The 25,759-nt window shown below is 42.7% G+C and overlaps 1 protein-coding gene across 1 annotated transcript; it reads right to left on the bottom strand.

The window, feature by feature from the left end:
- Window positions 1–1,947: 1,947 nt before the first annotated feature.
- On the bottom strand, window positions 1,948–24,185 carry slc1a9 (solute carrier family 1 member 9). Its single transcript, XM_033970673.1, has 10 exons — window positions 24,038–24,185; window positions 20,057–20,209; window positions 18,178–18,455; window positions 16,066–16,171; window positions 15,552–15,678; window positions 11,339–11,572; window positions 6,891–7,085; window positions 4,777–4,911; window positions 4,061–4,496; window positions 1,948–2,133 (listed from the first exon to the last, which is right to left on the bottom strand). The coding sequence occupies exons 1-10, from the start codon at window positions 24,183–24,185 to the stop codon at window positions 1,948–1,950; spliced, it is 1,998 nt and encodes a 665-aa protein (XP_033826564.1).
- Window positions 24,186–25,759: the final 1,574 nt, after the last annotated feature.

The following is a 25,759-nucleotide window of genomic DNA, read 5'->3' as shown; positions in this document are numbered from 1 at the left end:
TGGGGACAGGGGGCTGGACCACGTGAGCTCTGAGGTGGGCGACTGGGGACAGGGGGCTGGACCACGTCAGTTCTGAGGTGGGTGACTGGGGACAGGGGGCAGGACCACATGAGCTCTGAGGTGGGCGACTGGGGACAGGGGGCTGGACCACGTCAGTTCTGAGGTGGGCGACTGGGGACAGGGGGCTGGGCATTTACAAGTTTAAGGTTAGACAGAGATGTGTCAAGATTCACTTTAATAAATAATATTCATAAATATATTTTCTAGAACATTTAACGAAACGTCTCAAAAGCCAAACTCACCACACCAACCACAACAAAAGAAACTGCAGCCAGTTACATATGAACAAATCCAGACTGATACTGGAGAGAGAGGGGGATGGGGGGGAAGGGGTATGATAGGGAGGAAGACAAAAATATTTTTTATAATTTTTTGTGCAAATATAAGTAGTGAAAACAGCTTGATCTCGTCATAGACAGAGAACAGTGTAGTTATGCTTCAGTTCAGTCTGCAGTGACTGTTACGGTCCCTTCCACAGACTCAGCCTTTGAATCTCTGTAAAAGAGGCATAATATTTAATGCTACAGTATGTAACTTTCTGGAGGTGGAACATCACCTGCACAATTTCATGGAAACATAAAGCCATGCCTTGAAACATTCTACATGGATATAGTTTTATGCCAAGTTGTGGAAACCCGAAGGAACATTTAAATGGAAACAAGCAGGATGAGGCCTTCCTCCAGGCCAAATAAGAGTCAGGTTTGCGGAGATGCAAGCCCACTTACAGTTATATGTTTTTCAGTAGAATAAACACAACCAAAATGCTTTTATTTTAGTCTATTTTGGCTAAAACATTACATACTGTGGCTTTAAACAAACCTAGAGACTCATGATTATAAAAGACACACTCTAGCTGCTGTTCTTCTCTGGTTAAAACAGTTTGGTCTGAGGAAAACAGAGACCTGGACAGTAAAGGGTTAAGGGCCATTTGACAATGGCACATTTTGTTGCCAGAGCAACATTTGTGCAGATTACGCTCATAGAACGAAACAACATCCGTCCCATTTAAGCACCGCCATCGCCCCCGGTTGACGAACAGGACTCTCAGCAGCGGCAGGTTGGACTGCCAAGTTCAGGGGAAGTCTCAAAGGTCAGAGAGGGAGGCAGGACACGGAGGTCACGGAGATCACAAAAGTAACGGAGGTCAGTGAGGCAGTTACTGGGTTTGGGCAGTGAAGGTTAGAGTGATAGAAGCAGATGGCAGAGGTCGGGGCAGATGAAGTCAGGTTTAGGTTATAGACTGTATAAAAAAGTTGACTATGGACGTATGAATGTGACGCTACCCACAGCGTTTGTCTCCAAATGAAGCTCATCAAGGCTAGTGGTTATAGTGGAGCTCCATAATTCCATAATATTTGTATTTCCAATTATATGTATCATAGCAACCAAAGAGCCAATCAGCAGCAAGGCTCATGAAGGTACTCATCTCTTCCCACCCACACTGCTGGTTTGGGCACTTAGCAACACTGTCAGTCAAACCCGTTGCTAACTCTAGCTGGAGCGACCTCAGGGAAAGAAGGTGCTTGATTGGTTTGTTATTAATGTTCATATCTTGATTTACGGTCACAATAATATAGAGCTTGTTAATATGAACATTTTAAGACCAAAATGACGAGTCTGACAGCAGCAGATACAGAGAGAGGGGCGACGCTTTTTCAGCATAAAGTGAAATGGTGCCAGAATCAATGGACCCAAATCGCGCCCATGCTGACCTCCTATTTGGAACATGTCGGCTAGCGAATTTGTTATGTCTATTTATATATGTATATACGGTCTATAGTTTGATTAAAGTGGCCTGGGCAGGTGGGAGTGATAAGGGCTGGTGTCTCCGGGGTCAAAGGTGAGGGCAGGTCAAATGTTGAGAGGGCGTGTCTCCGGGGTCAGAGGTCAGGGCAGGTCACATGGCGAGAGGGCGTGTCTCCGGTCGTATGCTGTGTCGTCGCTCTCTTCTCCGTCACTCAGGTCCAACACTCGGTCTCTCTCGTCGTCGTCCTCCGTCTCACTCTCTCTCCTCAGACGCTGAAACTCTCGATCACGTTCCAGCTCTCTGAAGGAACGCGGCCGAGGCAGAATCTGAGGAACAAACAGACGAATGATAGAAAACAAAATATTTGAATTCATGATGAGGACAGTTTATGTTCTGTTAGGCTTTGATGCAGATGACTTTAATATTACACACAGCGGTCATAGTACTTTACTACAGGAAACGATCAGGAATGCACAGATATATCAGCCCATTATCGATATCAGCTGATATTCACGTGATTCAGTAATATTAATATTGGCCAAAAGCACCAGTAACAGTCAACTGATACTGAGCTTGGTAATGAAACAGTCGATCAGCCGTCACTTCGCTGATGCAGGAAGAAAATGGCTTTGTAGACAGAGCAGGGATCTATTCAAAAGTCAAAAGACCCAAAGGACAAGGTTATAGAGATTTAAAGACTCTAGAACTTTTTTTTTCAGATATTATTTGAGCAGTTAACTAGGTATATACATTTTAAAGTCACTGCGTCCATTTTTTTTAGAAAGAAATTCTAAAAAGTTAAATTTACAGCATTATTTCTCTGTTCACACAATAACCCTAAATAGAAAATATCGGTCTTTCATCAAAATTATATCGACCTTTAAGTTTCACATTAGTACACTAGTACTCTAGAGACTGTGATAATTCTGTCTGTAGGTTATGCATAAGTTGGCAGCATGGCACTAATGAGTTGATAAACAGGTGACGTTTTCCTGGATAGGCTGCTTTCATTTAGGGGACTTTTTCTTTGGAGATTTCTTCCAAAAACGGTAAACTATTGAGATATACTGCCACCTGCTGAGCCTGTCATGATTTTCACATTTTGAAATCCCCTTACATTGATCAATATATGGAAAGCACTTTCTACCACTGAAACAAAAACTCTAAAACAGGATATACCTTAAAAATGTACAGTATTGATACTTTGAAGTGATATCACACTGGGGGTGTTCTGTATTTATGTCTATAGCAGAATGTTCATCAGTTACCATGGTAACACAATACAGACATTAGCAAACACTGACAAGTTTTTAGAATCTCAAAACTTAAGAAAAAAAAAGTGATTTAAAGATCACATTTTCAGGAGTCTGTGATCAAACCAAGCGTTCATGGTCCTATTTATCTAGCTTGTGACTGTAATACTATCTGACTTGTTTAACAGCACAAATCAGCTCACATGCTGTAATTACAACTAAGCCACACTTTTTGGTCAAATTTGTTAAAATAAGGGCTAAATAAGGGCAGTTCGAATCCCAATCTCGATATAAACGTTATTGGTTGAGCCGTAAGATCCACTGACCCACAGGTGGTTTGAGTCTAGATGCCACAGAAGAAAGCTGTTGTTGTGTCCTTGGGCAAGACAACTAACCCACCTTGCCCCAGGGTCTGTGTACATTGGTGTATGAATATGTCTGTGAGTGGGTGAGTGGTTCCTTGATGTAAAGAGTTTTGAGCCTTGAAAAAGAGCTATATAAAAATGTGACCATTTACCAAATGTGACCATAAAGAACTGAGTCCTTCACACATTACAGTCACAAGTTTTAGCCAACAGTTTTTTCTTTTAGTCACTCTCACCTTTTTTTGAAAATCAAAGTCAAACGTTTGAATTGATCACAGGCCCCTGAAAATTTGCTCTTTAAATCCATTTTTGCATTTTTTCTTGAGTTTTCAGACAATCAACAACTTTGTCGCTTGGTGTTTGCTAATGTGTACATTGTGTCACCTTGGTAACGGCTGAACATTCCTCCATAGATGTATATAAAGACCCCCCAGCACGATCTCAGTGCAAAGTATCAACAGTAATTATCGAAACAGGCCTAGCCCCTCCCCTCCATCTGAGATAATGTTATCGTCAAAATGTGGAACATAAACACAACCCCTACTTACAGGAATCTAACAAAAGTGAATGAAATAGATCCTATTTAGTAACTACAAGCCTGGTGAAGGTTTAGATTGGTAAAGGTTGTGTCTTACCTGGTTGTCGCAGCTGGGCAGGGCGCAGTATCCCGGCTCGACTCGTCGCAGGAGGTGGGGGGAGTGGGTGCGTAAAGGTCGAGGGGAGTGAGAGCAGAGGGAGCGGGGTGAGGGGGAGCGGACGGAGCGCGGGGAGGGGGAGCGGATGGAGCGAGCGGGCGAGTATGTGACCGTGTGGTGGTTCAGTTTGGGCGGACGAGGAGAGCGCGGGGGCAGCTCGGGAGGTCGGAGAGGGTCCATCAGCTCGAGCTCAGTGAGGACCGGGGGAGGGGGCACAAAGTCTAGCTCCTCCCCCTCCACCGGTCCCTCTTCCGCGGGCGCCATCAACTGAAGGTCGGCCGCGTCGAGTTCCGCCAGCTCCGCCTTCGACAGGTGGTCCACGATCCCGGCGCCAAACGAGTCACCCACCACGTTTATGGAGGTGCGCATCCTGTCTCTGAGCAGAGGACAGGGTCAGAGGTAATTTTAAAAGTTAGATAATGAACTGTAGGTATTTATAAATATTTCTATTCTAGTAAGTGCACAATAATGCTGTACTGTATAATCCTAGCATTTTACACCTACATTTAGAAACAGGCAAGTCTACTCCCATTAGCCAAATCCCACATACATATAAAACATGTTCATGTGCAGCGTGCTCAAATTAGCCAGGTGGCCCACACATACATAGATATGTCATAAGCCCTGTTGTTTTGGTGTATATAAAGTGGACTCACAGTAGCCAGTCCACAGCGATGAGCAGGCTGATGTCCTGAGTGGGTAGACCCACAGCGGTAAGGATAAGGAGCATCGTGACCAGGCCGGCGCTCGGGATACTGGCCGCACCCACACTCGCTAGAGTCGCCGTCATACTGAGGAGAGACCAACAACACCTCAGTACAAGAAATAATAAGGGTGATGGGTCACTATGACAAAGAAAGATTTGCATTAGCACAGATTCTAGGGCTGAAATATGAGAGGGGCCAAATATTTGACCAAACTGCTACAGAACAACACCAACACCAGGCCAACTTACATATGTCACCATAAGAGCCAGTTACACTCGCAAGTGGCAATGAAGGGCCTTCAACCCTACTAAGCCATTTGTTTGGTCATGCACATTTACTCGAAACATGTGGCCACAATTTCATTATGAAATATAAAGTCTAGACTTAAATTAGAGCCAGAAGGGCTTTTAAATAATGTCTTTAAACTTGAAATAAGGAATCTTCAAAAGTGTGATTAATCTGATTATTGCACAACTTAAAAACATTTTATTGGCAACAAATTGTTTACCTTGAATAAATGAAAGAGATTTATTTTGGTCATTCACATTCAAAAACAACACATTTTCCTTTTGTTCTGATTGATGAACCAAAAAGAACTGGGCTGAACTTTCTTATGTAAGTTCATCTTGACCAACTTCACAAATCTACTGTCATAAAGAATATTCATAGGAAATACCACTCTTATGAGTATGTGAAGGCCCTTTTATTCACATAGCACTGACATAATATATATCAACTCCATGACCTAAACATGTTACATATCCCCGATTTCACAGTAAAGAGTTGTAACAAGAAATGAGATTAACTTAAAAAAAACAGAAAAACACTGATTATCACCACACAATATCACAAGGTGGAACCAGGTGTTCGGAGTTCTCTCAGGAGTTATACAAGATTACTGAAACGTGTATAAATGAAACAAAACAGCACAATTCTATGAGCGTCTGCTGTTTCCGCTCGTAGATCATTTGAAAGTCTCTGGTTTGTTTCATGTGATGTGATTTGAGTGTGTGAACGCAGAGGAATGCTGTTTGTGTGACTATACAACAATAACACACAGATGTCCCAGACTGTGGCTTTAAATTATCTTCCAACACTAACGAAAACATCACAGTAAGTGGGACATTATTGAGATGAACACGTTACACATGGATCTGGTTGCAGAAATCAGCAGTTCTCATCCCCCATAGGCCCTCAGACGTTAGCATTCGAGTAAACCGCATTTCAAAGTTAGATTTTGGTAAACATCCTCCAGCAGTGACAAACCACGAGAGCAAACTCCGAGCCAAAAACACGGGTTTAATTAAAGAGAAACCCACAAAATGTAGAACCGTCGTGTAATCTCTGCTCCTGATTTACTGTTGTCAGGAGACAAAACTGTGTAATGCCATAACGCTAAGCTAACTGAACAACCTCCTCTGGGTTTGGTTGGGTCATTTCGAACTTAAAGTGGGTCAAATTTTACTGTCAGCCAATCAGTCGGCTAGCATTATCCCTCCACCAATCAGCTCGCAAGCTGTTCATACAACTGCATTCTCTCTCCCCTCCAACAATCTGCCGTTCTAGCTACACCTATTGATCAATCCCATCTCCACCGCAGCAGCAGAACCATTAGCGTCTTCAGCCTTTCCATATTTTTTCAAAATTTGTTTTAAAAAGTATTGCACTAAACTGGAAGATAATTATATATAGATTAGATTTGAAGCCTACTGTAAATGTATCAGAGCAAGTCAAATAAAACAGAATTCTGACTTGGTTTGATGGATAGAACCTGTGATAAACAGATTCAACTTTTGAATCATGAGTTTAATCTGATTTTTTACACATACATACCAAAAATGCAAAATCTTCAGCTCACTCCCTCTCTTTCTCTCTCCTTTCTGCTGTTGTCCCATAGAAATACTCAAAATCTAAATAACATGATAAGGCTTTCATCAACCAGTCAATCAACTAAAGACCTACAGATCTAACCACAATCCTCACATACTCCCACACAGAAACAGCTGGGTGGAGTGTGTTGCCCATGGACACAATCACAGCACAAACAGTTAAGAGGGTCTGACCTGACAGTGATGATCTGGCCTCCGTCCAGTGTGATGTCGTTCATTTGCGCGATAAAGATGGCCGCCACAGCCTCGTACAGCGCAGTGCCGTCCATGTTGATGGTGGCTCCGATTGGAAGCACGAACCGTGTCACTCTTTTATCGATCTTTAGGTTCTCTTCCAGACACCGGAACGTTACTGGCAATGTGCCTGCACTGTAAAACAACACACGTAACACACATACTCAAAAAAGTTTTAAGATTGTCTGAAAACTCAATAAAAATACAAAATGGATTTAAACAGCACATTTTCAGAAGCCTGTGATCACTACAAGCATTCATGGTCCTGTTTAAATGTACTTGACAAACCTGATTGTATGTGAAGTAGTTTCATTAGCGGAATGCACATGATTGTGTTGTAATTGCGTTATGAAGAGGGAGTAACTTAGTGCAGAGAGCAAACGGAGGGGGGACTCAGAGCATCAGAAATGAAAGTGAAACTTATAAAACATGTTAAAATGTTGTTTTGGGGTGAAAATAGCATTTTCAAAACAATAAAAGGTAACATGGTGATCTAAATATGTTATGTGTTAGCACTTAATACCTCATAGAAGTCAAACACCCCCTCTTTAATACCCTGTAGAAGTAATACCCCGTTTTTAAGTTATCAAGCTGAAAATGTGGTTGAGATCAGCTAAATATGTAATTTGAGCCATATAGATTGTGTTGTTTGAGTTCAGTGACCTAAAAGTGTGTTGTTTTGTGTGAAAACTTGAGCCTGTTGAGTTCTTGGCCACAGAAACACTCAGAGGAAGTGTTGACATGACTCTCTGCATTTCCCTTATAATCCTTCATAATGTGCCAAACGGACAGTCTGGTCCTGCAGCAGCGAGCCAAGTCCGGATACACTGATCCAGGCTTAAGACTTTTATATCTGTGGGGCTCTCTGAAGGATTCTACATGTCACTCACGTTTTATGGACTCAACAGCAACAAGACGTAATGGTTTTTAACATGATCTGAATGGCCCAATGTGCTCTGCATTCAGCCACTTATCTCTACGGCACTTGCATTCATTACATATAAGGGAAATCTGTTAAACATATTTGATTGTGTGTGCTCTATCATTATGTCATAATTTGAACAATTTAAATCACAATAATCGCAACATCTAAAATGACTTAATAAAAGAAACAAGTCTGCTGAGAAAACTGTGGTGCTCAGTGGGAGCTGATGTGTGTAACAACAAAGCCCCGCATCCTGTCTGCACATCACACAAGAAAGCAGCAGATTTTTATTTTTTTTTTTTACCAAATTGAATAACAAAAAAAAACTGGAGAAGGAAGTGCATTCGCAACAGTGGGTGTGTACCCGTGGAGGTGTAAATTGAAGCAACGATGTCTTGAATACAGGAGAATAAAGATTACTCAAACATAAATCACTCTAAACACAACTTCAGAGGCTCAATGAGAAACCTGAGCCTGAGGTATTAGTCTGGGCATGAAAGAGACTTTTATTGTACATTTGACTATAACACTTCAGCATGTATGCAACCGGAGATAAATAATAAATTAATATTTTTCCTTCTTTCTCCTGAATCGTCCGTTGTCCTCGGGCCTCTGTTCCTCGGGCCTCTGTTCCTCGGGCCTCTGTTCCTCGGGCCTCTGTTCCTCGGGCCTCTGTTCCTCGGGCCTCTGTTCCTCGGGCCTCTCTTCCATTCTTCCATGAGCCTCTCTTCCTTTCTTCTTCGGGCCTCTCTTCCTTAGACTGCTCTTCCTTGGGCTTCTCTTCTTCTCTTTCTTGAGCTTCTCTTCCTCGGGTCCCTCTTCCTCTCTTCCACAGGCCTCTCTTCCTTTCTTCCTCGAGCCTCTTTTCCTTGGACCTCTCTTCCTCGGGCTTCTCTTGAGCCTCTCTTCCTCAAGCCTCTCTTCCTCGGGCCTCTCATCCTCAGACCTCTCTTCTTCTCTTCCTTGGGCCTCTCTTCCTTTTTCGGCCATCTCTTCCTATCTTCCTCGGCCTGTCTTCCTCAGGTCTCTCTTCCTCGTAGCTCCCTTCCTTGGGCTGCTCTTCCTTGGGCCTCTTTTAGGCCTTGGACCTGCTTTGGACTCTCTTATTCAGGCCTCTTTTCCTCTCTGCCTCTTCCCTCTCTTCCCTGGGCCTCTCTTGGGTCTCTCTTCCTCAGGCTGCCCTTCCTCGGGCCTCTCTTGGGCCTCTTTTCCTCTCTTCCTCGGCCCGATCAGCAGTTGTCTTTAACTCATAAACACTGTGCTCTCCCTCTGTGAGCCCTGTCCTCAGTCGGACGCAGCTGCTGCAGATCATAAAGACACATGTGCTGCACAAGTGTTCACACCTGCTCCGCGCGCCGCTAACGTTACGCTGCAGATATGCTAGCACAGGGCCCCTCTCATTCTGTGGCTTTTACTGTATCTATTACTGTCCATGTGCTCCAGAGTCCAGAATAATTAGGACCGTTGTCATCGAACCACAATTTATAACTAAATAATATATCTCTGAAATAGGAAAAAGTTAAAATGTTGCATGTAACAAAAAGCTGAAATCCAATGATCAACCGTCCTCAAAATGGCACCATACAACAGTAAGCTGAAACCTAGGAATTGGCAGCTATTAACCACATTCCACTTTTTTGTTTTATTATGTATTTGTTAGTAGTTTATATTTCTGTACTAGTTTTAAGATATAATAAAATTTAAGACATAAACTGCAAATTTTCCTTAATCGTTCATCTCTACTGAATGGACTCAAATGGGGTCTTATTCTGTGTAAAAGCTGTTAACTTTGTAGTTTAGACCTCTACAAACATGCTCAGACATGTCTCTGTGTGTCAGATGCCCTCCCAGTGTCTCCATGGGGTCTTATTTTGTGTAAAAGCTGCTTACCCTGTAGTTTAGACCTCTACAAACATGTTCTGAAATAGATGGGATTCTTGGATTAGTTTAGCAGTTCAGATTTCTGTCTTTTCACAGATGAGAATCCTTGTATATTTAAACTGTGCACATGCGTCAGAAAAATGAAAATATATATTCCAGAACTAGTCAATCAATTTCTCTATGACAGGGGAGTCAAACATATTTTCATCAAGGGCCACATCAGCAAAATGTTGGCTCTCAAAGGGCCAGATATAAAATAAATCTAACACATTTTTTTACTTGTTAAATAACTGTTTCTGTACTTATTACTTATTCAAGTTACAAATATTGCATATGCATTTACCTAGATGTAAAAATATGTCTGTGTAAAAATATTGCTGATAAACTGAGATTTTAAGACCATCATACCTTTTAATCTACCCTGTCGAGGGCCACATAAAATGATGTGGAGGGCCACATTTGGCCCGCGGGCCTTGAGTTTGACACATAACAAACAAAATAATCACAGCAATTCATGGATTTCAGACCAACAAGTCCCTCCTGATTTGGAGGACTTTGTGAGGACCTTTTCTGATTAAAAAAATATAATATTTTGCTTTGAATTGCTTAATTGCTATGACAACGGAGGACTGCTGCTATAGCTTGAAACCTATGAATACTGCCGATTTTCAGATTCTACAATGTGATGATGTCATTCTCCCAGATAAGGTCAAGGGTCAGACACAATTCTATTTATTACACTGTACTGTGCCATGAAATACACAAAAGGTAAATGCAAAAATGTTGAACCTGATCCGTTTAGTTTAGTTTATTGGTTTATTTTAACAGGAACCATGTGCAAACACATTAATCTCATAAAAGAAGAGATGCTTTATACCAGATTTAGCTAAAGCTAGTTTCCATCTGCAGTCGCCAGGCAGGATACAAACAATTAAAATACATCTAAGTATCCATCAATTTACAATCAAACCATCCATCGCTCTTCTTCCACTTATCTGGGGCCCGGTTGCGGGGGCAGCAGTCTAAGTAGGGACTCCCACACTTCCCGTCCTCAATCTGGTTGCATGCGTGCAATCAAACCATGCACTGTCAAAAATGACCATATAAGCTACCACATGCAAACCAGTGTCAACAAAAACTAAATATTATTTCTTATGAATGGTCAACTGCCCTCAAAATGGCACCATACAACAGGAAGCTGAAATCCATGAATCTACAGCTATTAACCAAGTCTCCACATGCCAGAAAGGGGTCTTATTCTGTGTAAAAGCTGCTAACCCTGTAGTTTAGACCTCTACAAACATGTTCTGAAATGTCCCTGTGTGTTAGATGCCCTCCCTGTGTCTTCATGGGGTCTTATTCTGTGTAAAAGCAGCTAACCCTGTAGTTTAGACCTCTACAAACATGTTCTGAAACAAATGGGAGTTAACAAATGTTCAACCTTTCTATCAGTGCCTGAACTTAGTGTATTTCAACACAAATGTGTTTTTTAACTACATTCATTGTACCTGCTCCCTGTATTAAAAATGATTGACCTATATGACATTGAAATGTCATCTGAAACCCAGCGTTTGTGTGGTACCTGCTGGCCGTGCCCAGAGCCGTGATCCAGGCCTGGAAGATTCCAGAGTAGAAGGTGAGGGGGCTTTTCCTGGTGATGGCGAAGAAGATGGCGGGCAGGATGAGGCCTCCGTGGATCACCAGACCCACAATAACAGTGACCATGTACATGCCCAGCTGACGAGCCACCACCTCCAGGTCCCCGATGGAGGCGATCTTCCCCGCGATCAGAGAGGCGATGCCCACAGGGGAGTACCTGACATAGGGAAAAAGAGAGTAGACAGAGAGTATATAAGTACATTTGTGTTGCATAATGGGTAACGTTCAATGTTGCAATGACAAAGTACAAGAATTGTAGCAAAAGAATCACAACATATGTTTTGTCTGTGGGTTGTGTTGTTGAAGCCTCTTGGCTAAGAGTGAAAAAGAGATCTTTCAATCTCTGGGACTTTCCTGGTTAAATAAAGGTTAAATACAATTTAAAAAGAAAATCATCAGAATAAACAAGGACCAACTGAAAATAAGTAGATGGAGCAGAGATAAGCACACTGTAAAAAAACAAACATCTGTCCTCTTCTGCTTTATCCATACACAGTTTGTGGGGGCAGCAGTTTAAGCAGCCAATCCCGGATTTCCCTCACCCCAGACACCTCCTTCAGATCATTCATGGGGACCCCAAAGTATTCCCAGGCCAACCGAGAAACACAGTCCTTCCACTTTCCACCGCTTGTGTCTGTCATCTTATTATTGATTGTGTTTAAATGTGTGTACTCTATGGGTCCTCTTTATCTGAGGAAGTTACTGCAGCCCTCTACTCCACGCAGAGCCCTGAGGTCAACGGACCAGGTCCAGTTGCCTGTACCCAAAGCCAGGCTCAAGACCAGAGGTGACAGAGCCTTTTCGGTGGCAGCGCCCAGAAAACCCACCTCTTCTCCCTGGCACCCTGGCACTTTGGGCAGCTTAAGTTGTATTTTAAATGTGCTATATAAATAAATTTGAATTGAAATTAATCTTGTCCTGTAGGTCACTACCCAAAGCTCATGACCACAGGTGAGAGTAGGGCCAGAGATCTAAACCAGGACTGAACCATGACTAAACCAGGACTAAACCAGAGGCAACAGGTAGTAGGGCCGTAGATTGACCTGTAAATCGAGAGCTTTGCTCCTGGCCTCAGCTCCTTCACTACAACAGTGCAGTACAGTGACTGCATCACTGCACCGACCCCTGTCAATCTCATGCTCCATCCATCTTCTAAATAAATCTCAACTAACTCCAAAAGATTTGAAGATTTTTATAGTTTTACAGTGTGCTTTAGCATGTAACCTTTAGCCGTTAGCCTGTGGTAGCTGTGTTTACATGAGCTCAGAGTTGAGTAATCTGTTTACACTGAGGACTGATACAGCTCTGTACTTCAGTCCAGCTGTCCATTCATGGCACAAATATTCAACATGAGATTAAACATAAAACATGTGCTTTTAGGTTTTATTTGTGAGGAAACAGTAGCTTAATCAGGAGCTGTGAGGCTAAACAGGGCAATGAGTCAATATTCTACTGCATTCTTATTGATACTTTGCAGTGACATCATGCTGGGGGGTGTTCTACATGTATCTTTATGGTGGAATGCAGCACTTACCATGGTGACACAATACATACATTAGCAAATAATATAAAAAAAAACTTTTAAGATAGTCTGAAACTGAAAAAATATAAAATGCATTTTTAAAAAATAAAACTTTCAGGAGCCTGTGATCAATCCGAGCGTTCATGGTCCCGTTTAAGAGTTTGATTTTACACAAAAAGGTGAGAGTGACTAACTGAAAAACTGTTGGCTAATGCTAGCTAGCTTGTGACTGTAATGTTATTTGAGCGGGACTTGTTTAACAGCACAAATCAGCTCACCTTTATGTTCAGATTGTGTTAAAAAAAACTCAGGTTAAAGTCTAACAAAGCCTCAGACAGAGTCGTGCCTTCAGCTAGCGTTCCACCCCCAGCTGCACAGTATCAAAATGCCCATAAACAACACAAAGCATAGATCTGTGTGTTGTGAGTCCAGAGGCTTTTACTGCAGCTCATGTGGACTGGACTTTTGTATAGTTCCAGTTCTAAGTGTCACATGTTTCTGATCTCTCTCCTCTCTCCATCTGTCTTTCTTTTATTCGCAATCTGCCCACTCTCTATTTTCCTCTCTCTCCTTCACTCACACTGCTGTAGCTTCCCCTCCTCCCTCTCTCCTCTCTCCCTCACTTACTTTTTCTCTCCCCAATCTTTCTCCTCTATCACTCTCTTAGCCTCCTCCTTCCTCCCCCCTCCTTTTACTTCATCTGTCTCTTCCCTTCTCTCATTCTCTGCTTCCTCTCCTGTCCTCCTCCCTCCTCCTCCCACCTCTCTCCTCTTCATCTTTGTCTATCTGTCTCCCTCCTTCTGTCACCTCTCTCTCCCCCCTCTCCTCCTCTTTTTCCACCTTCTCCCTCCCTCTCTCCTCTCCTCTTTCTCCTCTGAGAACTGCACAGATCTAAACACTACAGACTATTGTGTTTTAAAGCAGTTTACAAGCTCACATCTGTCTCCTCCTTACTTCATACTCTGGCTCTTCTCTCCTCCCTTCCTCTCTCCCTTAGCTCCCCCTTTCCCCTCTTGCTCCCTCTCTCTTTCTCCCCTTCCTCCCTCCCTTCCTCCCTCTCTCCTCCTTCTTCCTCTCTTCTGTCTTCTTTCTCCTCTGAGAGCTGCACAGATCTAAACACTACAGACTATTGTGTTCTAAAGCAGTTTACAGACTTACATCTGTCTCCTGCAGGATTTCTTACTTTTGAGTGTAAGAGTTGGTTTAAATGGTTTCAAATGGACACAGAGTGACTTGGGGCAGGGAAATATCTGCACCAAATAACGAAAATTTGATATTAATTCATACTAAAACTAGAATCAAAACTAGATTCTCATTTGAGCAGGTATCAATACTAAAAAAGTCACATTCACAGGACAGAAATTAATCTTTCCTGAATAGCTTTAGAATGATCTTGAGCTGTATCAGAGTAGTAAAAGACACAGACTAGTATATACCCATGGACCACTATGGACCCTATCTGGAACAATGAGGGATTACACAGATATAAGACCCTATGGGAATATAAAAGAAAGTACTACCCTTTAATGTTGAAAATCACATTTTATTGTCTAAAGAAAGAGGGTTTTTACTATCAAAGTGGTATTGGAATCGATATCGAGTATGATATCCCTATGTTAGACACCAGGAGTGGAGTGCACCAGCTGGTCCTGAGACTTGTCTAAACCCTACGACCGACTTAAATTTGAAAGTTGCAGCCAGACTATAGTCACGACTGCACCTGTCTATAGTTATGCCTAGTGCACCTGTCTATAGACACGCCTAGTGCACCTGTCTATAGTAACGACTGCACCTGTCTATAGTTACGCCTAGTGCACCTGCCTACAGACACGACTAGTGCACCTGTCTATAGAAGCACCTGTCTATAGACACGACTAGTGCACCTGCCTACAGACACAACTAGTGCACCTGTCTATAGACACGACTAGTGCACCTGCCTACAGACACGACTAGTGCACCTGTCTATAGAAGCACCTGTCTATAGTCATGACTAGTGCACCTGTCTATAGACGCACCTGTCTATAGACATGACTAGTGCACTTGTCTAAAGGCACCTGCCTACATCTATACTGGGGCACGTGCTCCAGTAAAAACGGTCCGGTGACGTCCCTGCTCCAGTCACTATGCTGGACGTAGCTAAATCCTGTGTACGAGTTAGGACGACTCCACTTAAGAGCAGCTGCCGCACTCAGCTCTAGAGGCTCCAGGGCTCCTGTACAAACACAGTGTGAATGATACGACCAGGCAGAGGCAAACAGATGTATGTGTCAGACATGTTTGTGTTGTACAACTGTAAAGCCCCTTCATCACCTCTAAGATGGCTGCCCCCGACAGACCAAAACTCTACCCCTCATCTGCAAACAGGACAGAGAAAAACCAGACGACACAGAAACACTCGGCCGAAACCAGGGCCAAAGTCTGAATGAACGCAATTATCTCAAGTATGCTGATAACTATTATGATGTCCTTTTTGAGAGATAAACCTCTCTGTGTTTGGGTGCAAAAGCTACTGACCTTATTGTTCAGACCATCATGGTGTCCGCGGTAACAGTTATCATGGACACCATGGCATCAGTTAACATGGCAACAGTTAAAGTTGTGTCAGATGCCTTACCACATGATCATGGACACCATGGTCATGATGATCTCGTTGAGGATGTTAAAGAAATCACACATGACGCGTCCTCGCTCGCCCATCCGACTCATACAGATCCCAAAGGTGATGAAGAATCCGATCAGACCTAAGGACGCAGAGGAGAGGGGATATGTCAGCCAGATCTAAGCCAGGACTACGCCAGGACTAAGCCAGGACTAAGCCAGGGCTAAACCAGGACTAAACCAGGACTGAACCAGGACTAAACCAGGACTAAACCAGGACTAAACCAGGACTAAACCAGGACTGAACCAGGACTAAACCAGGACTAAACCAGGACTGAACCACTTGTACTCCAGCTTCTTCTTTCCAACCAACAGACGCTCCAGGACAAGGGTAGAACTGAAGAAAGGAGTGAAGCAGGACTGAACCGGGACTGAACCAGGAGTTTAGGAGAACTGAACCAGGACTAAACCTGGACTGAACCAGAACTGAACCAGAACTAAACCAGGACTGAAACAGCCTTTAAACATACCCAGGACGTTCATGCCCCACTTGTACTCCAGCTTCTTCTTTCCAACCAACAGAGGCTCTGTTTGGTTTGACACAGACACATGGACAATCTTTAACACTGTCTGAACCTGCACAACAAAACAACAAAGACATTTATATTTTTTCACTGTGGAGGTAATACCCACACTGCAAATACCAGTCTGCTGCTTTAAAAACATTGTTAAAGGTCCTATATTAACCAAAACTGACTCCTGCGAGCTTTAAAACATGTTATACTGTTGTTACCTCCTCAAAAACATACCTGGAGTTGTGTTTTGTTTCATTCACATGTTTGAGTAACCCAAAGCTCAAATGCTCTATTCATGTGATGTCATGAAGTGGTAGTTTTCAAGTTAACAGCTGCCATTTACTTTTTGTTCAGAAGAAACTGGCAATTCCAGGTTTGAAATCATCCAAATGATTCTAGTGAAGGTGTATGGAGTTCAAAAACACTGGAACAAAAACTACCAGAGATTGTATGTTTTTAATAAAGTTTTAGCACTAATGCAAAATTACTAGACATCTGTTAGTGTCTATTGGGGCGACAGTGGCTCAGTTGGTAGAGTGTTTGTAAACTGACCCACAGGTTGACGGTGGAACTCCAACTCCCATAGATGAATGTTGATACTGTGTCCTTGGGCAATATACTTAACCCTCTTCGCCCCAAGTGTCTGTGTTCACTGGTGTATGAATGGGTGTGAATGGGTGAGTGGTTCCTTGATGTAAAGTGCTTTGAGTGCCTTGAAGGTAAAAAGTGCTATATAGCAATGAGACCTTTTAGCCCCCTTTTCACAAGTATTGGGCTTTTTGCTGTAGACTGGGGCATTACCTGTGGACATAAACGCATTGAGTGATGGCTTTGTTATTAGTGGTGATGTTTTGTACTAAAGGCCAGTGAGCGTTCAGTGTCTTTGTGTCAGAGATGAGAGCAGATTACAGCAGCAGAAGGAGCCTCCATAGACTCTTTCTTCTAATCGTTCAAACGCACACACAGATTTAGACACAACATGATTGAGACGTGGATTAGTCCAAATGACCAGCTGGAAAAACACAGGCTTCAGTGTATACAAACGCCCACACCGCGTAAACACCATATAACACACAGTATAGAGATGTTTAGTGTGATGTCACTTCCTGGTCCGTCAGCTGATTAAAAACAATGAACATGTAACAATTTCCTCTTTTTTAATGACAGCACGGCTCACGTTAAAGAGAGTGCAGTCGTTTAAAGCTAAGCACAGTTATAAGCACTGATCTATGGTAGGGATGCACCGATACGATACTTGTATTGAAAGTATTGCAGATATCCTTGTTGAGCCTTTAATTGGATGTAATAAGACGATATTTACAAGCTGATTTTGGTACAGAATGCCTCATAATGTTTGAACTTTTCTTCATACAAAGCTGTTCTGTTGTGATTTGAAGTACAAATAACAGTTACATAATACTATTGGATCTCTGTGTAACAAGTTAACTGTGTTTTAAGGAAATAATTGTATCTGTTAATATCATGTATGAGCAGATCAAAATATTGATATCGGTATTGGAACTGAAAAAGCTGGATCAACGCATCCCTAGTCTATGGTTATAACTGTGACAGAAAGTGTATGAGGGAGGTTGAGGTAAGGGGATGATCGGCAGTTACTGAGATATACACACTGGTAATCCTATGTTATGTTAGATTATTACTACATTATTTACATATTTGACACAGTTTGAGGTTAAACACTTTGAAAGGGAATTTATTTGATGAATAAGGAACAAAAACAAAGCTAGAAATCAGGTGTCCTCCTGTATTCCTGTGTGTCAGATGCCCTACCATCTTTTTACATATATCCTGGTGTTTTAGATGCTCTCCCATCCTCCTACATATACCCCTGTGTATCAGATGCCCTCCCATCCTCCTACATATATCCCTGTGTCAGATGCTGTCCTATCCTCCTGTATCCCTGTATGTCAGATGCCCTCCAGTCATCCTGTACTGTTAGACTGAGATGGGGGCAAATGTCTCTAATTAATCTGCAGATGTTGCGGTTGGATAAATATAATATAGTTCAGAATGTATTTTCCAAAAAATCCAGATGCTGAACTGTACCTGTTGGAAGCAGGCTTGGACCAGGTTTTCGGGGAAGAGGTTTCTGATGAGGTCGAGGAAGGCGTCCAAACTGCTGACCTCCTGGTTGCGGGGAGCTGAGCTGGTGGACCTTGAGCCGGTGGAGCTTGAGTCGCCCCCTCGGAGTTTGGGGTTTCCTGGGTGGATGCTGAGGACCAGGATCACTCCAAGGACAGCGGCGATGACGGTGGTGGACATGTAGTACACCATGGCTCTGCTGCCCATCCTCCCACTGGAGCGAGCGTCCAGACCTGCTAGACCTGCAACCACCAGGGAGAAAGAGACATTTAAATCAGCCCTATTCTGCAAACTGGACTTTTAAGCTTTTAACCATGTTATAACTGTTTCTTCTCGCTGAGCCTCTGAAGTTGTATTTGGATTCATGTTTGACTAACTTTAATCACTTATTTTCAAGACGCCATTTTGCCAATCTACCCTTGTTTTCACCTCCACCGGTACACGCCCACTGTGACGTACACACTTCCTTCTCCAGTTATATTGTCTTAATCGCTTGTAGGATTAAGTGCTTGTAGGATTCGGCAGTGTTGCGTAGAAGTCAGTGGACTTGTTTCTTTTGTTACATCGTTCTAGATGAATATTGTGGTTTAAAATATGCAAATTATAACTTTAATGATCCACGGGTGTCAGAGATAAACTATAGAGCGACACAACCACAATACGGCTGATTTAAATACATGCTGTGGTTATTTAGGTGATATAATGTTATTCAAACATCATGTTATGAGTAACACCAGAGCCTTGTTAGGTTAATATTAAAGTGTCAGGTCCAGAGGGGTGGTCTGCTGTGATGAGTCATTCAAAGTGATGAGGTTTAGGAAACAGTTTATGGTTAAGGTTGGTTAATATTAGGGATAAGAAAATGTTCTGGATAGTTAACATGTGAGCAGAAGTAACTTTAAAGTGGACTTCAAAATGAACCCTTGTAAGCTTTAAACATACTTGGAGTTGTGTTTTGTTCCATTCATATGTTTGAGTAATCCTTTATTATGTCTACATTGCCAAACTTGAAAATGCCCTGTTCCACCTTGTGATGGCATGAAGCGGTAGTTTTCAAGTTAACAGCACCTTCCAGAGCTGAAATAATCCAAATGATTCAAGTGAAGGTGTATGGAGTTTAAAAACACATTGGAGCTGTATTACCACATGACATCAGACATGACAAACAAGTGTTTTCAGTTTGAGAGAAGAACTCTACATATGCAGGATTTATGTGTTAAACATGTGAATGAAACAAAACACAACTCCAGGTCTGTTTATTATGAGGAAACAACATCATATTATAGATCAGAGAATAGTGCAATATGTGTCACCTACAGCCTTATCTCATCTTACACTACAAAATCAAACATAAAACTGTCAAAAATATCATATTTTAGGCTTGTTCATAGCAACAGAAGCTAATATGTTACCGTTGCAACCAGAAATACATGATCATTTCCTGGCCGACTATCAGCACTAACCAAAACATGACATCGTGTAGCAGCGTTTTGTGTAGTTTATTGATGTAGAGATTGGTGCCAAATTAGCACTAATGCTAATGGCTATGTACAGTAATAAACATTTCTATAATCTAATCCACCTAATAATGCACAAAAGTAAAGCAGGTCAAGTTAAAAAGAGAACATTATGGAGCTGGAGGATAGATATTGACTAATAAAAATAATTTTGCTGCCCCAATAAAATGAATGAGATAGAACGTCTATATTTGTACAAGGCTGTGTGAACAACTATTCTTAACAGGTCACTCCTGGAAGGGCCTATATCCTCTCCTCTCACTCCTCTCTTGTGTTTCGTGTCTCACTGTGGAGTCTGTTCATATTAAAAGCGAAGTGTCTCATACCTGTAATGAGGCTGGAGATGATGAGAGGCAGAATGAGCATTTTTAACATCCTCATCAGGATCTCCCCCGGGAACGACACCATGGTCAGGGCCGACATGTCTCGAACCGCCATGTACCGGAGCAGCATTCCGAACACTGTGCCCATCACTACACCTGAGAATACACACACAAGATTTAAAGGGCCAGTACCTCCCAATCACACCTGAGAATACACACAGACGATTCAAACAGCCAGTACCTCCTCTCAGGACTACATTGTATACCCAGACCTTGATATTACATGTTAAGATGAACTAATAATGTAAAGCACAGATCTCCATTATAAGATGTCATAAAACACTACAAAGTAAAACAATTAGAACAATACTAACTATGCTAACAATGCTAAACGCTATGTGTGCTAGTGTTTAAAGCTATTTCCATGATATAAAGTTTATATCATGGAAATAGCTTTAAACACTAGCACAGCAATCTTGTTTAGGTTCATCTCAAGCTGATTATCCAATCACAAAGCAGAATGAGATGAATGCCTTACTTTGGATTGCCAGATACTACAACTTATGTCCAGAGAATGGACTGTGAGATTGAGTTGTGATTGGATTAAACTAGTAGGAGGATATCCTTACCTCGCACCTTACAGTTATTAGATCTAACTCATAGACTGTACTGTATATGTAAATGTACATAGCTAACCTATCCTGGTGTTTTTATTTTGCCATTGTGTCCATAACTCAAGATATGAACATTAAAAACAGACAAAGCAGGTGCCTTCTATCCCTGATGTAGCTCCTGCTAGTGTTAGCAACAGGTTTGATTGACAGCGTTGCTAAGCACCTGCTCCCTGTTAAACCAGCAATGTGAGCGAGAAGGGACGTTACCTTCAACGGTCTCGCTCCAGATTGGCTCTTTGGTTATTATGATAGGAGGCCTTGGACATGCTAGAGGGACTATGCCTCTTGGCTGGCCTGGGAATGCCTTGGGGTCCCAACAAAAGGAGCTAGAGGGAGTGTCTGGGGCGAGGGAAATCTGGGAGTCCCTGCTTAGACTGCTGCCCCCGTGACCCGGCCCCGGATAAGAGGAAGAAAATGGATGGATGGGTTACTATGATACTCACAGATGGAATTCGAAATATGGAACATGATTCCAAATTCGCCCCTCTAACTGCTAGCCTCGACGAGCTTCATTTGGCTGGAACTGAATGCTATGGGTGACTTCACACTCCTTCACTCCACTTCTTTATACAGTCTATGGTCAGATCATTATGGAACTTCATGTGTTACTACAGTGTTGTCTGTAGCAGTGGGGAGCCATGTTCTGGCACTAAATACACAGGATTATTCAAACATGTGTGAATGAGACAAAACATAACTCCAGACATGTTTATGAGGGGAACTACATTAGGACGAACTTGAATAACAGCTGAATATCTCCGTGTTGTTTACAGGCAGAGCACTGGCCTCATTAAGCTCTTAAATGCTGTAATCGACCCCACTGTGGATAAAGTACATTGCATTTTTAATTTATTTGGTATTTAGAGCCGTTTCTCTGTAATGTTTGTGGTCTGCCTGGCGTCCACGGCCCATTGTGTGCAGAGAATGGTGTAGTCTGGATGGCATTTATTTTTACGAGCGCCCTCTGAGCGCTCTGAACACGTTCTATAAGCCCTCAGATATTACACTGAGCGGCAGATCTCGTTTCATTAAACTTTTCACTGCTTCAAATGAAAGTCTTGAAGCGCTTTTCGAAATTATCAACTTCTGTTTTTGCTCCGAGCCAATTTACAAAATACTGTATATGAAAATACATGAAAATACACAAACGTGCACTATGCCACACTGTATCTGTTCAACCTTTAACCTTCTTCTAATGTGATAAAATGTTCCACAGTGGAGCTTTAACCCTGTTCTAGTCTGGTAAAATGTTCCGCAGTGGGACTAACCCTGTTCTAATGTGATGAAATGTCCCTCAGTTGAGTTTTAACTCTGTTCTAATGTGATGAAATGTTCCACAGAGGGGCTTTAACTCTGTTCTAATGAAGTGTCCCCCTCAGAACTCCATCCCTGGAGTTGTGTTTTGTTTCGTTCCCATATTTTTTCAGTAATTCTGCACATCAGGACACTCTGTTCCACCTTATGACATCATCAGGTGGTGATCCAGAAGTGCTCCTCTGTGTTTTATGCGGTTTTAGTCCTAGCTCTGGTCCAGTTTTAGTCTGGTTTTAGTCCTGGCTCTGGTCTGGTTTTAATCTGGTTTTAGTCCTGGCTTTGGTCTGGTTTTAATCTGGTTTTAGTCCTGGCTCTGGTCTGGTTTTAATCTGGTTTTAGTCCTGGCTTTGGTCTGGTTTTAGTCCTGGCTTTGGTCTGGTTTTAGTCCTGTCTTTGGTCTGGTTTTAGTCCTGTCTTTGGTCTGGTTTTAGTCCTGGCTCTGGTCCAGTTTTGCCTGTTTTTTGTCTGGTTTTAGTCCTGGCTCTGGTCTGGTTTCAGTCCTGGCTCTGGTCTGGTGTTAGTCTGGTTTTAGTCCGGTTTTAGTCCTGGCTCTGGTCTGGTTTTAGTCTGGTTTTAGTCCGGTTTTAGTCCTGGCTCTGGTCTGCGTGACTGATGACCCCTGTCCGCTGCAGTGTAAACATGTTTAACATGAGATGTGAATCTGGAAGACAAATTACACACATCCACATACCACAGAGTCAAGACCAAGAGGCCTGACCGGAGACTGGACCAGAGACCGGACCAGAGATCGGACCAGAGACCGGACCAGAGACCGGACCAAAGTCCAGACCAGAGACCAGACCAGAGTCCAGACCAGAGACCGGACCGGAGATTAGACCAGAGATCAGAGTCTAGACCATAGGCCAGAATCTAGATAATAATAATGGCTTACACTTGTAATGCGCTTTACAGGCTTGTCAAAGCCTCTCAAAGCGCTACACTATAGTCATTATTCATTTCCACACTTGGTGATGGTAAGCTACTATTGTAGCCACAGCTGCCCTGGGGCAGACTGACGGAAGCCAGGCCAATCTGCGCCATCGGCCCCTCCGACCACCACCTATCATTCGCGCGCGCACACCACTTTCATATATGTCACAATGTGGGTGAAGTGTCTTGCCTAAGGACACAATGACAGAACTTGGTCCGAGCAGGACTCGATCCTCCGACCTTCGGGTTGGGGGACCAACACTCTAACTGAGCCACTGTTGCCCCAATGATGATAGTCTAGACCAGAGCTCTGACCCAAGACCAGAGAGCAGACTACACCATAGAACAGACTAGAGACCAGAGTCTATTTAACTATTACTGTAATCACAGCTGCTCTGGGACAGACTGTCAAGGCTGCCTATCTGCACCATCGGCCCCTGACCACCACCACACACCACATTCATGCTAGGCAATGTGGGTGAAGTGTCTTGCATAAGGACAGTTTGCATTCAAGCCACTGCTGCCCCACTGTGGCGCCTGGTGCTCCCAGCGGTCTCCAAGTCCTGACCAGACCCAGCCCTGCTTAGCCTCTGAGATCTGACCGGATCAGGCTTTGACAGGCTTATGGTTGATATCTAACCCTAACCCTCTGTACTGGCAAATTCACTTCAGTTCCTGTAGTAGTTCCTGTAGTAGTTTCTCTAGTATTTCCACATGGTACCTCCCACAGTGAAGCCCTGCAGCAGGCTGTGAGTGTGACTTGTTCATGTTTAAACTACATCATGTAATAATAATAATAGTAGTAGTAGTAATAGTTATAGTAGTAGTAGTAGTAGTAGTAGTAGTAGTAGTAGTAGTAGTATGACGATGTATTCTGTAGTACTTCCACATTATATTTCCCACAGTGAAGCCCAGCAGCAGGTTGTGTGTGTGGCTAGTTTAAACTACATCATGCAGTAATATTGATACTATTAGTAGTAGTAGAGTTAGTAGTAGTAATAGAGTATAGAGTTGGTAGTAGTATTATTATTATTATGATGTAGGCTGTAGTACTTCCACACTATACCTCCCACGGTGAAGCCCAGCAGCAAGTTGTGTGTGTTGCGGCTGCAATGTCCTGCGTCTTTAAAGGCCATCTCTGTGTTATCATCTCGGGGCGTCGCTTCGTTGCCCTTTTTGGAGCTGAGCTGGTTTCCCTGTGCCTGGTTGGTCATCCTGCCTGTGAGATCAGAGAACACGAGGTCAGAGCCTTTGACATCAGAGAGCATGAGGTCAGAGCCTTTGAGATCACAGCATGAGGTCAGAGAGCGTGAGGTCAGAGATCGTGACGTCAGAGAGTGTGAGGTCAGATAGTGTGACATCAGAGAGCCTGAGGTCAGAAAGCGTGTGACGTCAGAAAGCGTGTGGTCAGAGAGTGTGAAGTCAGAAAGTGTGACATCAGAGAGTGTGACATCAGAGAGAGTGAGGTTAGAGAGCATGAGGTCAGAGTGCAATATATATGGGGTTTTTGTTAGGGGCGTTCTTAGAAAAACAAAAAACGGCCGATACTCTCCGTCTGTAGAGCAGGTGAAGACACAATAGCACAAAATAATATTATTTGGCCTGTACTTGATTAAAAACATTTTTTTGGACTAAAGACATGTGCTACCCATTGACTGGTCGACTAAAAGGGGGCAAAACTATTCCATATCTCTGTGTATCTGATCCAAAACTACACACACACACGACTACACCTGCAGAGAGAGTTCATACAAAAACTAATATTTATGCAGAAAAAGTACTAGCTGCCAGATCCATCAGATGCCCTTCCAGTTGAAACCCATTTCTGTGTTGGAGATGTCAAAAATTGTGCATAGCCTTCAGAATAATCCCGTTGAAATTTGGACAATATTAATTACAAATGCATATCTGAAACTCATGGCACAATATTTATATTTTGTCACAATCCTAAAATGTCAAATGTGATTTTGATACGAAGGAATAGACTCAATACTTGATACCAATTCCCGATACCATAATGATAATAAAAAAAGGTTAATTTCTGTCCTATTTACTGGACTTTTTTAGTACTGATACCTGCTCAAATGAGTATCTAGAATCTAGCTGATACTAGTTTTAGTATCGATTAGTATCTGATTTTCAATATTTTTGGCAACCCTAGTTTATTGTAAGGGTATCAGTGCTCTTATTTTTGGGGTGTTTTTGGGTGAAGAGGAGCAGCTCAGGTCAGTCTCAGCTCAAATCAACTGTTTGGATTATGTCTCCTGAGAGCCCAGGAGCGCGGACTAAACTGAACCGTCCAATCAGCTGCTGCGGTCTTTAGCTTTCCACCAATCACGTCTCAGCTCTCAACACATTCAAACAGATGCACTCTCTCTTCCTCCATCTTCTCTGTTTGGACAAAGTGAGAGTCATGGAGCATGGGCCAGAGGAAAACCAAACACTACCTCAGTTGCTGCTTAAATACAAAACGTGGAGAAACAGAGCGCTGACCTCAGGAAAGCTCCATGCATTATTCAGACTACTTTTACAACTTGAGAACATTCAAGTATTGATACTCTGCAGTGACATCACACTGAGGGTGTTCGACATGTATGTGTGTGACGGAATGTCCAGCAATGAGCACATTAGCAAACACGGGCTGATAGGTTTTTACATTGCCTGAAAACTCCAGAAAAAATACAAAATGGATTTAAATAGCACATTTTCAAGAGCCTGTGATCAATCCGAACGTTCTGCAGGCTAATGCTAGCTAGTTTGTGAATTTAATGTTATTTGAGAAGGATCT

This window comes from Periophthalmus magnuspinnatus, chromosome 8 (genome assembly GCF_009829125.3).
Source record: "Periophthalmus magnuspinnatus isolate fPerMag1 chromosome 8, fPerMag1.2.pri, whole genome shotgun sequence".
NCBI classification, from domain to species: Eukaryota; Metazoa; Chordata; class Actinopteri; order Gobiiformes; family Gobiidae; genus Periophthalmus; species Periophthalmus magnuspinnatus.
This window is presented reverse-complemented; position numbering and strand designations above follow the sequence as displayed.